The 14,066-nt window shown below is 52.4% G+C and overlaps 1 protein-coding gene across 3 annotated transcripts in view; it reads left to right on the forward strand.

Moving 5' to 3' along the window:
* Positions 1 to 14,066, forward strand: part of PBXIP1 (PBX homeobox interacting protein 1) — a 60,152-nt gene that overhangs the window by 17,546 nt on the left and 28,540 nt on the right. For all 3 annotated transcript variants that reach the window (XM_077255616.1, XM_077255625.1, XM_077255634.1), the window contains exons 3-4: positions 3,356 to 3,505; positions 3,594 to 3,711. In XM_077255616.1, the coding sequence (XP_077111731.1) occupies positions 3,356 to 3,505; positions 3,594 to 3,711 (268 nt within the window). The remainder of the gene's footprint in view (positions 1 to 3,355; positions 3,506 to 3,593; positions 3,712 to 14,066) is intronic.

A 14,066-nucleotide genomic window follows, 5' to 3' on the forward strand; every position in this document is an offset into this window, starting at 1 on the left:
GGAGCTCACAGTCTAGTAATATCCCCAGTGATACTGTCCCTGGAAGCTCAGTCTGGTGATATCCAAAGTGACGCTGTTCCCAGGAGCTTGCTGTCTGGTGATATCAGCAATGATGCTGTTTCCCAAAGCTCACAATCTGGTGATATCCCTAGTGACGCTATCCCCCGAGCTCACAGTCTGGAGATAGTGGCAGTGACACTTCCTGGGAGCTCACAATCTGGTGTTATCCCTAGTGACACTGTCCCGCGGAGCTCACAGTCTGGAGATATCGGCAGTGACACTTCCTGGAAGCTCACAGTCTGGTGATATCCCAAGTGACGCTGTATACCGGAGCTCACAGTCTAGTGACATTGACAGTGGTGCTGTTCCCAGGAACTCAGACCGGTGATATCCCCAGTGACACTGTCCCCCAGAGCTCACAGTCTGGTGATATGGGCAGTGACGCTGTTCCCGGGAGCTCACAGTCTGGTGATATCCCCAGTGACGCTGTTCCTGGGAGCTCACAGTCTGGTGATATCCCCAGTAACGCTGTTTCCGGGAGCTCACAGTCTGGTGATATCCCCAGTGACACTGTCCCCCGGAGCTCACAGTCTGGAGATATCGGCAGTGACACTTCCTGGAAGCTCACAGTCTGGTGATATCCCAAGTGACGCTGTATACCGGAGCTCACAGTCTAGTGACATTGACAGTGGTGCTGTTCCCGGGAACTCAGACCGGTGATATCCCCAGTGACACTGTCCCCCAGAGCTCACAGTCTGGTGATATGGGCAGTGACGCTGTTCCCGGGAGCTCACAGTCTGGTGATATCCCCAGTGACGCTGTTCCTGGGAGCTCACAGTCTGGTGATATCCCCAGTAACGCTGTTTCCGGGAGCTCACAGTCTGGTGATACCCCCAGTGACACTGTCCCCGGAGCTCAGTCTGGTGATATCGGCTGTGACTTTATTCCTGGAGCTCACAGTCAGGTGATATCGGTAGTGACACTGTCCCCAGTATCCCCAGTGAAGCTGTTCCCAGGAGCTCACAGTCTGGTGATATGGGCAGTGACACTGTTCCCAGGAGCTCACAGTCTGGTGATATCCCCAGTGACGCTGTTCCTGGGAGCTCACAGTCTGGTGATATCCCCAGTGACTCTGTTTCCGGGAGCTCACAGTCTGGTGATACCCCCAGTGACACTGTCCCCCAGAGCTCACAGTCTGGTGATAACCCCAGTGACGCTGTCCCCCCAGAGCTCACAGTCTAGTGATATCCCCAGTGATGCTGTCTCACCAGAGCTCACAGTTTGGTGATAACCCCAATGACGCTGTCCCTCGGAGCTCACATTCTGGTGACATCCCCAGTGACGCTGTCCCCTGGAGCTCACAGTCTGGTGATACCAGCAGTGACACTGTCCCCAGAGCTCGTAGTCTAGTGATATCCCCAGTGACACTGTCCCCCGGGAGCTCACAATCTTATGATATCGGCAGTGATGCTGTCCCCGGAGCTCACAGTCTGGTGATATGGGCAGTGACACTGTTCCTGGGAGCACACAGTCTGGTGATATCCCCAGTGACCCTATAAAAGATAATTTGACCAACAGCACTCAGGTGTTCACGGTGCGCGCTCCACAGTCCATGAATCCAACTGGACCAATACTCACAGAAATAATGAAGAAAGGAGCAGCATCCGTATCCAGGTGAAAAAATAAAGTCTTTATTCTGCCATTACAAGATGCAACGTTTCGGCCGGCAACCAGCTTGATAAAGGCTGGTTGCCGGCCGAAACGTTGCATCTTGTAATGGCAGAATAAAGACTTTATTTTTTCACCTGGATACGGATGCTGCTCCTTTCTTCATTATCCCCAGTGACCCTGTCCCCTGGACCTCAGTCTGATGACATTGACTGTGATGCTGTTCCCGGGAGGTCACAGTCCGGTGATATCCCTAGTGTTGCTGTCCCCCGGAGCTCACACTTTAGTGATATCGGGAATGACTCTGTTCCTGGGAGCTCACAGTCTGGTGATATTGTCAGCGACACTGTCCCAAGTAGCTCACAGTCTGGTGATATCCCCAGTGATGCTGTCCCCCGGAGCTCACAGTCTGGTGATACTAGCAGTGACTCTGTCCCCGGAGCTCAGTCTGGTGATATCGGCTGTGACTTTATTCCTGGAGCTCACAGTCAGGTGATATCGGTAGTGACACTGTCCCCAGTATCCCCAGTGAAGCTGTTCCCAGGAGCTCACAGTCTGGGGATATGGGCAGTGACACTGTTCCCGGGAGCACACAGTCTGGTGATATCCCCAGTGACGCTGTCCCCCAGACCTCAGTCTGATGACATTGACTGTGATGCTGTTCCCGGGAGGTCACAGTCCGGTGATATCCCTAGTGTTGCTGTCCCCCGGAGCTCACACTTTAGTGATATCGGGAATGACTCTGTTCCTGGGAGCTCACAGTCTGGTGATATTGTCAGCGACACTGTCCCAAGTAGCTCACAGTCTGGTGATATCCCCAGTGATGCTGTCCCCCGGAGCTCACAGTCTGGTGATACTAGCAGTGACTCTGTCCCCGGAGCTTAGTCTGGTGATATCGGCTGTGACTTTATTCCTGGAGCTCACAGTCAGGTGATATCGGTAGTGACGCTGTCCCCAGTATCCCCAGTGACACTGTTCCCAGGAGCTCACAGTCTGGTTATATTGGCGGTGACGATATCCCCAGTGCCGCTGTCCCTTAGAGCTCACAGTCTGGTGATATCCCAAGTGATGCTGTCCCCCATTTCTCATAGTGTGGTGATATCCCCAATGACGCTGTCCCCGGAAGCTCACAGTCTGGTGATATCCCCAGTGACACTGTCCCCCTGAGCTCAGTCTGGTCATATCGACAGTCACGCTGTCCCTAGAAGCTCACAATCTGGTGATATTGGCAGCTACGCTGTCCCCTGGAGTGATACTGTCCTCGGGACCCCCACTTCTGGCAGTCTTCTATATGTACTATATATAGCGCTGTGTCAGATAAAATTGCTGAGTGCGGGCTGTGAATGCTGTAGTCATGTGCCCCCCCCCCCCCCCCCCCCCCCGTAGCAGCTATTTCCCCCCCACCACTGTAATAATGGAAGATAACACCAAAGCTGGGAAGTGAGCAGATGTATAAGGGCACACTGCACCAACTTCTGTCTCCTCCATCTGCTATTTCTCCCTGTTGTCAGCTATTTCACATTCCGCTCTGGTTGCCTGACCAGACCCCCTTCTCCTTCGTTGGCGGTGCTCCTCATAATTTGGGTGGGTGCAGTGTGCTCCATGCTGGATGGCGTCCAGTAGTCGTCCCTCTCTTCTGGCCAGTGCTTGCATGGCAGCCCGGTGATTATTGCTTCTGTTCCTGCAGAGTTTCCCAGTGGAGACAGTGGGAGCGGAGGAGGACGGGGCTGCAGGTGAGGAGCCGTTTAGGGGGCACCTGTCTGGTCACCACTCGTCTGCCGAAACTGACCCGGACAATGAAGAGACCTTTCAGCCGCCTGATGTGAAGCCCAGCACGGTAAGCCTCCCCTAACCGACCAAGGGAGCCGTGGCGCTATGTTAGTCATAGTTGTGCCAGTATATAAGGCAGTGATTCTGTCTCCCAGGAGCTTGCAGAGAGCCCCACACACCAGGAGGAGCCATGCACTGAGGAGCCCCAGAGGTCGGGTGAAGAGCAGGTGCCAGCTCCAGATACAGGGGCCACGAGAGGTTCACGCACAGTGGGTAAGCGCAGTGACAACCCTCTGACCAGTGGACTGGCATGCCACTCATTAGAATGTCTCCACCTCTAACTCTGCCCCATGGCTCTGTTAGGGTACGTTCACACAGGACTTTTTTGCTGCTTTTTTTTGCTGCTTTTTTTATGCTAATTTAGGTGCGTTATTTTGGTGCGTATTTGGTGCGTTTTTTGGGTACGTTCACACAGGACTTTTTTGCTGCAGATTTTTGCTGCAGATTTTTGCTGCTTTTTTTATGCCAATTTTCAGCTGCTAGGACACCTCACAATGGCTCTTCACACCTCACAATGGCTCTTCACACCTTACTACCAGGAACTCCCTCACAATAGATCACAATCAGGACACCTCACAATGGCTCTTCACACCTCACAATGGCTCACAATGACTCCTCACACCTCACTTTCAGGAACTCCCTCACAATAGATCACAATCAGGACACCTCACAATGGCTCTTCACACCTCACAATGGCTCACAATGGCTCTTCACACCTTACTACCTGGAACTCACTCACAATAGATCACAATCAGGACACCTCACAATGGCTCTTCACACCTCACAATGGCTCACAATGGTTCTTCACACCTCACTAACCACACCCCTAAGCTCTTGGCTGTGAGATCACTTCCTGCTGGCCATGATTTTCTGCACAAAAAACGCAGCAAATAATGCTACATGCGTTTTTTCAGCGTTTTTGCAGCGTTTTTTTCATCACCCATTCAAGTCAATGGGTGAAAAAACGCTGCAAAAACGCAGCAAAAACGCTGAAAGAAGTGACATGCCCTATGTCCAAAAAAAGCAGCAAAGCAGAAAATACTGATCAAACAAAAAACCAACGTGTGTGCATGAGATTTCTGAAATCTCATAGGCTTTACTGGTACTGTAAAAAGCAGCTGAAAATTAGCATAAAAAAAAGCAGCAAAAAAGTCCTGTGTGAACATACCCTTATACTGCACCTACATAGGAGGGGCTCATGCTGCCCCCTCCTGACACAAGGCTTACTACAGCATGGCTCTGTTATACGGCACCTACATAGGAGAGGTTCGTGCTGCCCCCTCCTGACACAATGCTTACTACAGCATGGCTCTGTTATACTGCACCTACATAGGAGAGGTTCGTGCTGCCCCCTCCTGACACAAGGCTTACTACAGCATGGCTCTGTTATACTGCACCTACATAGGAGAGGCTCGTGCTGCCCCCTCCTGACACAAGGCTTACTACAGCATGGCTCTGTTATACGGCACCTACATAGGAGAGGTTCGTGCTGCCCCCTCCTGACACAATGCTTACTACAGCATGGCTCTGTTATACTGCACCTACATAGGAGAGATTCGTGCTGCCCCCTCCTGACACAAGGCTTACTACAGCATGGCTCTGTTATACTGCACCTACATAGGAGAGGCTCGTGCTGCCCCCTCCTGACACAAGGCTTACTGCAGAATGGCTCTGTTATACTGCACCTACATAGGAGAGGTTCGTGCTGCCCCCTCCTTACACAAGGCTTACTACAGCATGGCACTGTTATACTGCACCTACATAGGAGAGGCTCGTGCTGCCCCCTCCTGACACAAGGCTTACTGCAGCATGGCTCTGTTATACGGCACCTACATAGGAGAGGTTCGTGCTGCCCCCTCCTGACACAAGGCTTACTACAGCATGGCACTGTTATACTGCACCTACATAGGAGAGGCTCGTGCTGCCCCCTCCTGACACAAGGCTTACTACAGCATGGCTCTGTTATACTGCACCTACATAGGAGAGGCTCGTGCTGCCCCCTCCTGACACAAGGCTTACTACAGCATGGCTCTGTTATACTGCACCTACATAGGAGAGGCTCGTGCTGCCCCCTCCTGACACAAGGCTTACTACAGCATGGCACTGTTATACGGCACCTACATAGGAGAGGCTCGTGCTGCCCCCTCCTGACACAAGGCTTACTACAGCATGGCTCTGTTATACTGCACCTACATAGGAGAGGCTTGTGCTGCCCCCTCCTGACACAAGGCTTACTACAGCATGGCTCTGTTATACTGCACCTACATAGGAGAGGCTCGTGCTGCCCCCTCCTGACACAAGGCTTACTACAGCATGGCTCTGTTATACTGCACCTACATAGGAGAGGCTCGTGCTGCCCACTCCTGACACAAGGCTTACTGCAGCATGGCTCTGTTATACTGCACCTACATAGGAGAGGCTCGTGCTGCCCCCTCCTGACACAAGGCTTACTACAGCATGGCTCTGTTATACTGCACCTACATAGGAGAGGCTCGTGCTGCCCCCTCCTGACACAAGGCTTACTACAGCATGGCTCTGTTATACTGCACCTACATAGGAGAGGCTCGTGCTGCCCCCTCCTGACACAAGGCTTACTACAGCATGGCTCTGTTATACTGCACCTACATAGGAGAGGCTCGTGCTGCCCCCTCCTGACACAAGGCTTACTACAGCATGCCACTGTTATACTGCACCTACATAGGAGAGGCTCGTGCTGCCCCCTCCTGTCACAAGGCTTTCTACAGCGCGGCACTGTTATACTGCACCTACATAGGAGAGGTTCGTGCTGCCCCCTCCTGACACAAGGCTTACTACAGCATGGCTCTGTTATACTGCACCTACATAGGAGAGGCTCGTGCTGCCCCCTCCTGACACAAGGCTTACTACAGCATGGCTCTGTTATACTGCACCTACATAGGAGAGGCTCGTGCTGCCCCCTCCTGACACAAGGCTTACTACAGCATGGCACTGTTATACTGCACCTACATAGGAGAGGCTCGTGCTGCCCCCTCCTGACACAAGGCTTACTACAGCATGGCTGTGTTATACTGCACCTACATAGGAGAGGCTCGTGCTGCCCCCTCCTGTCACAAGGCTTACTACAGCATGGCTCTGTTATACTGCACCTACATAGGAGAGGCTCGTGCTGCCCCCTCCTGACACAAGGCTTACTACAGCATGGCTCTGTTATACGGCACCTACATAGGAGAGGCTCGTGCTGCCCCCTCCTGACACAAGGCTTACTACAGCATGGCACTGTTATACTGCACCTACATAGGAGAGGCTCGTGCTGCCCCCTCCTGACACAAGGCTTACTACAGCATGGCTCTGTTATACTGCACCTACATAGGAGAGGTTCGTGCTGCCCCCTCCTGACACAAGGCTTACTACAGCATGGCTCTGTTATACTGCACCTACATAGGAGAGGCTCGTGCTGCCCCCTCCTGACACAAGGCTTACTACAGCATGGCTCTGTTATACTGCACCTACATAGGAGAGGCTCGTGCTGCCCCCTCCTGACACAAGGCTTACTACAGCATGGCACTGTTATACTGCACCTACATAGGAGAGGCTCGTGCTGCCCCCTCCTGACACAAGGCTTACTACAGCATGGCTGTGTTATACTGCACCTACATAGGAGAGGCTCGTGCTGCCCCCTCCTGTCACAAGGCTTACTACAGCATGGCTCTGTTATACTGCACCTACATAGGAGAGGCTCGTGCTGCCCCCTCCTGACACAAGGCTTACTACAGCATGGCTCTGTTATACGGCACCTACATAGGAGAGGCTCGTGCTGCCCCCTCCTGACACAAGGCTTACTACAGCATGGCACTGTTATACTGCACCTACATAGGAGAGGCTCGTGCTGCCCCCTCCTGACACAAGGCTTACTACAGCATGGCTCTGTTATACTGCACCTACATAGGAGAGGTTCGTGCTGCCCCCTCCTGACACAAGGCTTACTACAGCATGGCTCTGTTATACTGCACCTACATAGGAGAGGCTCGTGCTGCCCCCTCCTGACACAATGCTTACTACAGCATGGCTCTGTTATACTGCACCTACATAGGAGAGGCTCGTGCTGCCCCCTCCTGACACAAGGCTTACTACAGCATGGCTCTGTTATACTGCACCTACATAGGAGAGGCTCGTGCTGCCCCCTCCTGACACAAGGCTTACTACAGCATGGCACTGTTATACTGCACCTACATAGGAGAGGCTCGTGCTGCCCTCTCCTGACACAAGGCTTACTACAGCATGGCTGTGTTATACTGCACCTACATAGGAGAGGCTCGTGCTGCCCCCTCCTGACACAAGGCTTACTACAGCATGGCACTGTTATACTGCACCTACACAGGAGAGGCTCGTGCTGCCCCCTCCTGACACAAGGCTTACTACAGCATGGCACTGTTATACTGCACCTACACAGGAGAGGCTCGTGCTGCCCCCTCCTGACACAAGGCTTACTACAGCATGGCTCTGTTATACTGCACCTACATAGGAGAGGCTCGTGCTGCCCCCTCCTGACACAAGGCTTACTACAGCATGGCTCTGTTATACTGCACCTACATAGGAGAGGCTCGTGCTGCCCCCTCCTGACACAAGGCTTACTACAGCATGGCACTGTTATACTGCACCTACACAGGAGAGGCTCGTGCTGCCCCCTCCTGACACAAGGCTTACTACAGCATGGCTCTGTTATACTGCACCTACATAGGAGAGGCTCGTGCTGCCCCCTCCTGACACAAGGCTTACTACAGCATGGCTCTGTTATACTGCACCTACATAGGAGAGGCTCGTGCTGCCCTCTCCTGACACAAGGCTTACTACAGCATGGCTCTGTTATACGGCACCTACATAGGAGAGGCTCGTGCTGCCCCCTCCTGACACAAGGCTTACTACAGCATGGCTCTGTTATACTGCACCTACATAGGAGAGGCTCGTGCTGCCCCCTCCTGACACAAGGCTTACTACAGCATGGCAATGTTATACTGCACCTACATAGGAGAGGCTCGTGCTGCCCCCTCCTGACACAAGGCTTACTACAGCATGGCTCTGTTATACTGCACCTACATAGGAGAGGTTCGTGCTGCCCCCTCCTGTCACAAGGCTTACTACAGCATGGCTCTGTTATACTGCACCTACATAGGAGAGGCTCGTGCTGCCCCCTCCTGACACAAGGCTTACTACAGCATGGCTCTGTTATACTGCACCTACATAGGAGAGGCTCGTGCTGCCCCCTCCTGTCACAAGGCTTACTACAGCATGGCACTGTTATACTGCACCTACATAGGAGAGGTTCGTGCTGCCCCCTCCTGACACAAGGCTTACTACAGCATGGCTCTGTTATACTGCACCTACATAGGAGAGGCTCGTGCTGCCCTCTCCTGACACAAGGCTTACTGCAGCATGGCACTGTTATACTGCACCTACATAGGAGAGGTTCGTGCTGCCCCCTCCTGACACAAGGCTTACTACAGCACGGCACTGTTATACTGCACCTACATAGGAGAGGTTCGTGCTGCCCCCTCCTGACACAAGGCTTACTACAGCATGGCTCTGTTATACTGCACCTACATAGGAGAGGCTCGTGCTGCCCTCTCCTGACACAATGCTTACTACAGCATGGCTCTGTTATACTGCACCTACATAGGAGAGGCTCGTGCTGCCCCCTCCTGACACAAGGCTTACTACAGCATGGCTCTGTTATACTGCACCTACATAGGAGAGGCTCGTGCTGCCCCCTCCTGACACAAGGCTTACTACAGCATGGCTCTGTTATACTGCACCTACATAGGAGAGGCTTGTGCTGCCCTCTCCTGACACAAGGCTTACTACAGCATGGCACTGTTATACTGCACCTACATAGGAGAGGCTCGTGCTGCCCCCTCCTGACACAAGGCTTACTACAGCATGTCTCTGTTATACGGCACCTACATAGGAGAGGTTCGTGCTGCCCCCTCCTGACACAAGGCTTACTACAGCATGGCTCTGTTATACTGCACCTACATAGGAGAGGCTCGTGCTGCCCCCTCCTGTCACAAGGCTTACTACAGCATGGCTCTGTTATACTGCACCTACATAGGAGAGGCTCGTGCTGCCCCCTCCTGACACAAGGCTTACTACAGCATGGCTCTGTTATACTGCACCTACATAGGAGAGGTTCGTGCTGCCCCCTCCTGACACAAGGCTTACTACAGCATGGCTCTGTTATACTGCACCTACATAGGAGAGGCTCGTGCTGCCCCCTCCTGACACAAGGCTTACTACAGCATGGCTCTGTTATACTGCACCTACATAGGAGAGGCTCGTGCTGCCCCCTCCTGACACAAGGCTTACTACAGCATGGCTCTGTTATACTGCACCTACATAGGAGAGGCTCGTGCTGCCCCCTCCTGACACAAGGCTTACTACAGCATGGCTCTGTTATACGGCACCTACATAGGAGAGGCTCGTGCTGCCCCCTCCTGACACAAGGCTTACTACAGCATGGCTCTGTTATACTGCACCTACATAGGAGAGGCTCGTGCTGCCCCCTCCTGACACAAGGCTTACTACAGCATGGCTCTGTTATACGGCACCTACATAGGAGAGGCTCGTGCTGCCCCCTCCTGACACAAGGCTTACTACAGCATGGCACTGTTATACTGCACCTACATAGGAGAGGCTCGTGCTGCCCCCTCCTGTCACAAGGCTTACTACAGCATGGCTCTGTTATACTGCACCTACATAGGAGAGGCTCGTGCTGCCCCCTCCTGACACAAGGCTTACTACAGCATGGCTCTGTTATACGGCACCTACATAGGAGAGGCTCGTGCTGCCCCCTCCTGACACAAGGCTTACTACAGCATGGCACTGTTATACTGCACCTACATAGGAGAGGCTCGTGCTGCCCCCTCCTGTCACAAGGCTTACTACAGCATGGCACTGTTATACTGCACCTACATAGGAGAGGCTCGTGCTGCCCCCTCCTGACACAAGGCTTACTACAGCATGGCACTGTTATACTGCACCTACATAGGAGAGGCTCGTGCTGCCCCCTCCTGTCACAAGGCTTACTACAGCATGGCTGTGTTATACTGCACCTACATAGGAGAGGCTCGTGCTGCCCCCTCCTGACACAAGGCTTACTACAGCATGGCTCTGTTATACTGCACGTACATAGGAGAGGCTCGTGCTGCCCCCTCCTGACACAAGGCTTACTACAGCATGGCTCTGTTATACGGCACCTACATAGGAGAGGCTCGTGCTGCCCCCTCCTGACACAAGGCTTACTACAGCATGGCACTGTTATACTGCACCTACACAGGAGAGGCTCGTGCTGCCCCCTCCTGACACAAGGCTTACTACAGCATGGCTCTGTTATACTGCACCTACATAGGAGAGGCTCGTGCTGCCCCCTCCTGACACAAGGCTTACTACAGCATGGCTCTGTTATACTGCACCTACATAGGAGAGGCTCGTGCTGCCCTCTCCTGACACAAGGCTTACTACAGCATGGCTCTGTTATACGGCACCTACATAGGAGAGGCTCGTGCTGCCCCCTCCTGACACAAGGTTTACTACAGCATGGCTCTGTTATACTGCACCTACATAGGAGAGGTTCGTGCTGCCCCCTCCTGTCACAAGGCTTACTACAGCATGGCTCTGTTATACTGCACCTACATAGGAGAGGCTCGTGCTGCCCCCTCCTGACACAAGGCTTACTACAGCATGGCTCTGTTATACTGCACCTACATAGGAGAGGCTCGTGCTGCCCCCTCCTGTCACAAGGCTTACTACAGCACGGCACTGTTATACTGCACCTACATAGGAGAGGTTCGTGCTGCCCCCTCCTGACACAAGGCTTACTACAGCATGGCTCTGTTATACTGCACCTACATAGGAGAGGCTCGTGCTGCCCCCTCCTGACACAAGGCTTACTACAGCATGGCTCTGTTATACTGCACCTACATAGGAGAGGCTCGTGCTGCCCTCTCCTGACACAAGGCTTACTACAGCATGGCTCTGTTATACGGCACCTACATAGGAGAGGTTCGTGCTGCCCCCTCCTGACACAAGGCTTACTACAGCATGGCTCTGTTATACTGCACCTACATAGGAGAGGCTCGTGCTGCCCCCTCCTGACACAAGGCTTACTACAGCATGGCTCTGTTATACTGCACCTACATAGGAGAGGCTCGTGCTGCCCCCTCCTGACACAAGGCTTACTACAGCATGGCTCTGTTATACTGCACCTACATAGGAGAGGCTCGTGCTGCCCCCTCCTGACACAAGGCTTACTACAGCATGGCTCTGTTATACTGCACCTACATAGGAGAGGCTCGTGCTGCCCCCTCCTGACACAAGGCTTACTACAGCATGGCTCTGTTATACTGCACCTACATAGGAGAGGTTCGTGCTGCCCTCTCCTGACACAAGGCTTACTACAGCATGGCTCTGTTATACTGCACCTACATAGGAGAGGTTCGTGCTGCCCCCTCCTGACACAAGGCTTACTACAGCATGGCTCTGTTATACGGCACCTACATAGGAGAGGCTCGTGCTGCCCCCTCCTGACACAAGGCTTACTACAGCATGGCTCTGTTATACGGCACCTACATAGGAGAGGCTCGTGCTGCCCTCTCCTGACACAAGGCTTACTACAGCATGGCTCTGTTATACTGCACCTACATAGGAGAGGCTCGTGCTGCCCCCTCCTTACACAAGGCTTACTACAGCATGGCTCTGTTATACTGCACCTACATAGGAGAGGTTCGTGCTGCCCCCTCCTGACACAAGGCTTACTACAGCATGGCACTGTTATACGGCACCTACATAGGAGAGGCTCGTGCTGCCCCCTCCTGACACAAGGCTTACTACAGCATGGCACTGTTATACTGCACGTACATAGGAGAGGCTCGTGCTGCCCCCTCCTGACACAAGGCTTACTACAGCATGGCTCTGTTATACGGCACCTACATAGGAGAGGCTCGTGCTGCCCCCTCCTGACACAAGGCTTACTACAGCATGGCTTTGTTATACTGCACCTACATAGGAGAGGCTCGTGCTGCCCCCTCCTGACACAAGGCTCCCTACAGCATGGCACTGTTATACTGCACCTACATAGGAGAGGCTCGTGCTGCCCCCTCCTGACACAAGGCTTACTACAGCATGGCTTTGTTATACTGCACCTACATAGGAGAGGCTCGTGCTGCCCCCTCCTGACACAATGCTTACTACAGCATGGCTCTGTCATACTGCACCTACATAGGAGAGGCTTGTGCTGCCCCCTCCTGTCACAAGGCTTACTACAGCATGGCTCTGTTATACTGCACCTACATAGGAGAGGCTCGTGCTGCCCCCTCCTGACACAAGGCTTACTACAGCATAGCAATGTTGTATTGCACATTGTCACGGATCCCTTCTCCGTGATGTCACTTATTCGTCACGTGCCTGCTCTCACACGTGACTTGGGGTTCTGCCTGCAATGGTTAATCTATCTCCCCACTCTCAGTCCAGCATTCAACCTCTGTCCTATGCTGTAATGGGAGCATAAATCACACACCGACCCAGGCCACACACCCGCTCATACACGCTGCCACCACTCATCGAATACATGGGCGATGAGTCCCAGAAATAATAATACTAATAAAAATATGTCTATCACTCACAAGGCTCACACACCTTAGGCTATGGATTCTTTTAGAACATTCAAGGTTCAACTTGTTATAGTTTTATACTTTAATAACAAAAGGGTCAATGCTTACAATAAGAAAAAGGTATAAAAATATGATAATAAAAAGACATACAACTTATGCAAAGCAGTATAAAATAAACAGGAGAAATTTACAGAAATTATCTAACTGGTAGTTGCTTTCTGCTCCCTGAGGGGGGGTGAATGGAGTTGGTGGAACACACCAGCTTCTCAGGCTGCCCTCACATGTGAACACAATTCTCTGTCTGCAGCCTAAATTTATAACTTTGGTTTGGAGGTCAGGTTTCTAGACCGGCCTGTTATGGTTCTCAATGGCAAGAGAACATAGCCCAGCAAACATAAGAACTAGCTCTTGGAAGGATGGAAACTAAACTGACCATGAACTAAACCTGCCGCACAACTAACAGTAGCCGGGTAGCGTTGCCTGCGTTTTATCCCTAGACGCCCAGCGCCGGCCGGAGGACTAACTAATCCTGGCAGAGAAAAATATAGTCCTGGCTCACCTCTAGAGAAATTTCCCCGAAAGGCAGACAGAGGCCCCCACATATATTGGCGGTGATTTTAGATGAAATGACAAACGTAGTATGAAAATAGGTTTAGCAAAATTGAGGTCCGCTTACTAGATAGCAGGAAGACAGAAAGGGCACTTTCATGGTCAGCTGAAAACCCTATCAAAACACCATCCTGAAATTACTTTAAGACTCTAGTATTAACTCATAACATCAGAGTGGCAATTTCAGATCACAAGAGCTTTCCAGACACAGAAACGAAACTACAGCTGTGAACTGGAACAAAATGCAAAAACAAACAAGGACTAAAGTCCAACTTAGCTGGGAGTTGTCTAGCAGCAGGAACATGCACAGAAAGGCTT

Source organism: Ranitomeya variabilis, chromosome 1 (assembly GCF_051348905.1).
Source record: "Ranitomeya variabilis isolate aRanVar5 chromosome 1, aRanVar5.hap1, whole genome shotgun sequence".
NCBI classification, from domain to species: Eukaryota; Metazoa; Chordata; class Amphibia; order Anura; family Dendrobatidae; genus Ranitomeya; species Ranitomeya variabilis.